This window comes from Egretta garzetta, unplaced genomic scaffold, assembly GCF_000687185.1.
Source record: "Egretta garzetta isolate BGI_Z169 unplaced genomic scaffold, ASM68718v1 scaffold52, whole genome shotgun sequence".
NCBI classification, from domain to species: Eukaryota; Metazoa; Chordata; class Aves; order Pelecaniformes; family Ardeidae; genus Egretta; species Egretta garzetta.
This window is the reverse complement of record NW_009258753.1, coordinates 116823-117252: the sequence shown is the minus strand read 5'-3', so window position 1 is coordinate 117252 and position 430 is coordinate 116823. Positions and strand designations below refer to the sequence as shown.

General features: G+C 57.2%; 1 protein-coding gene across 1 annotated transcript in view; it reads left to right on the top strand.

The window, feature by feature from the left end:
- Window positions 1-189: 189 nt before the first annotated feature.
- Window positions 190-430, top strand: part of PURG (purine rich element binding protein G) — a 2883-nt gene continuing 2642 nt past the window's right edge. Inside the window, exon 1 of the mRNA XM_035888816.1 lies at window positions 190-430. This exon is cut by the window's right edge and continues 2642 nt beyond it. Coding sequence (XP_035744709.1) covers window positions 195-430 — 236 coding nt within the window. The 5' untranslated portion in view covers window positions 190-194.

Genomic DNA, 430 nt, shown 5'->3' with positions numbered 1-430 from the left:
GAGCAGGGGAGGGGAAGAGCACCCGGGCTCCTTTTGCTGCGATGCTGCGTGCCGTGGCAGCGGAGAGGGATGCAGGCGTCTTTGTAAGGAGAGCAGCGCCGAACAGAGATGATGCTGAGAAGCCGAGCAGGCCCCTGATGCTGATGTTGTCATCTGTGTCTCTGTTATGTATTATTTCCAGCTGATTGGTAAAGATGGAAAGAGGGAGAGGAGGAGGAGGAGGAGGAGGAAGGAACCTGGGAGGCTCTGGCCTGCATAGGAGCATTTATTCTCAGTCCCAGCAGCAGTACCATTACCCGGCCTCCTCCCAGGGGGGCTGCATGGAGATCCAGGAGCTGGCCTCCAAGAGGGTGGACATCCAGAAAAAGCGATTTTATCTGGATGTGAAACAGAGCTCCCGAGGCCGCTTCCTGAAGATCGCCGAGGGCTG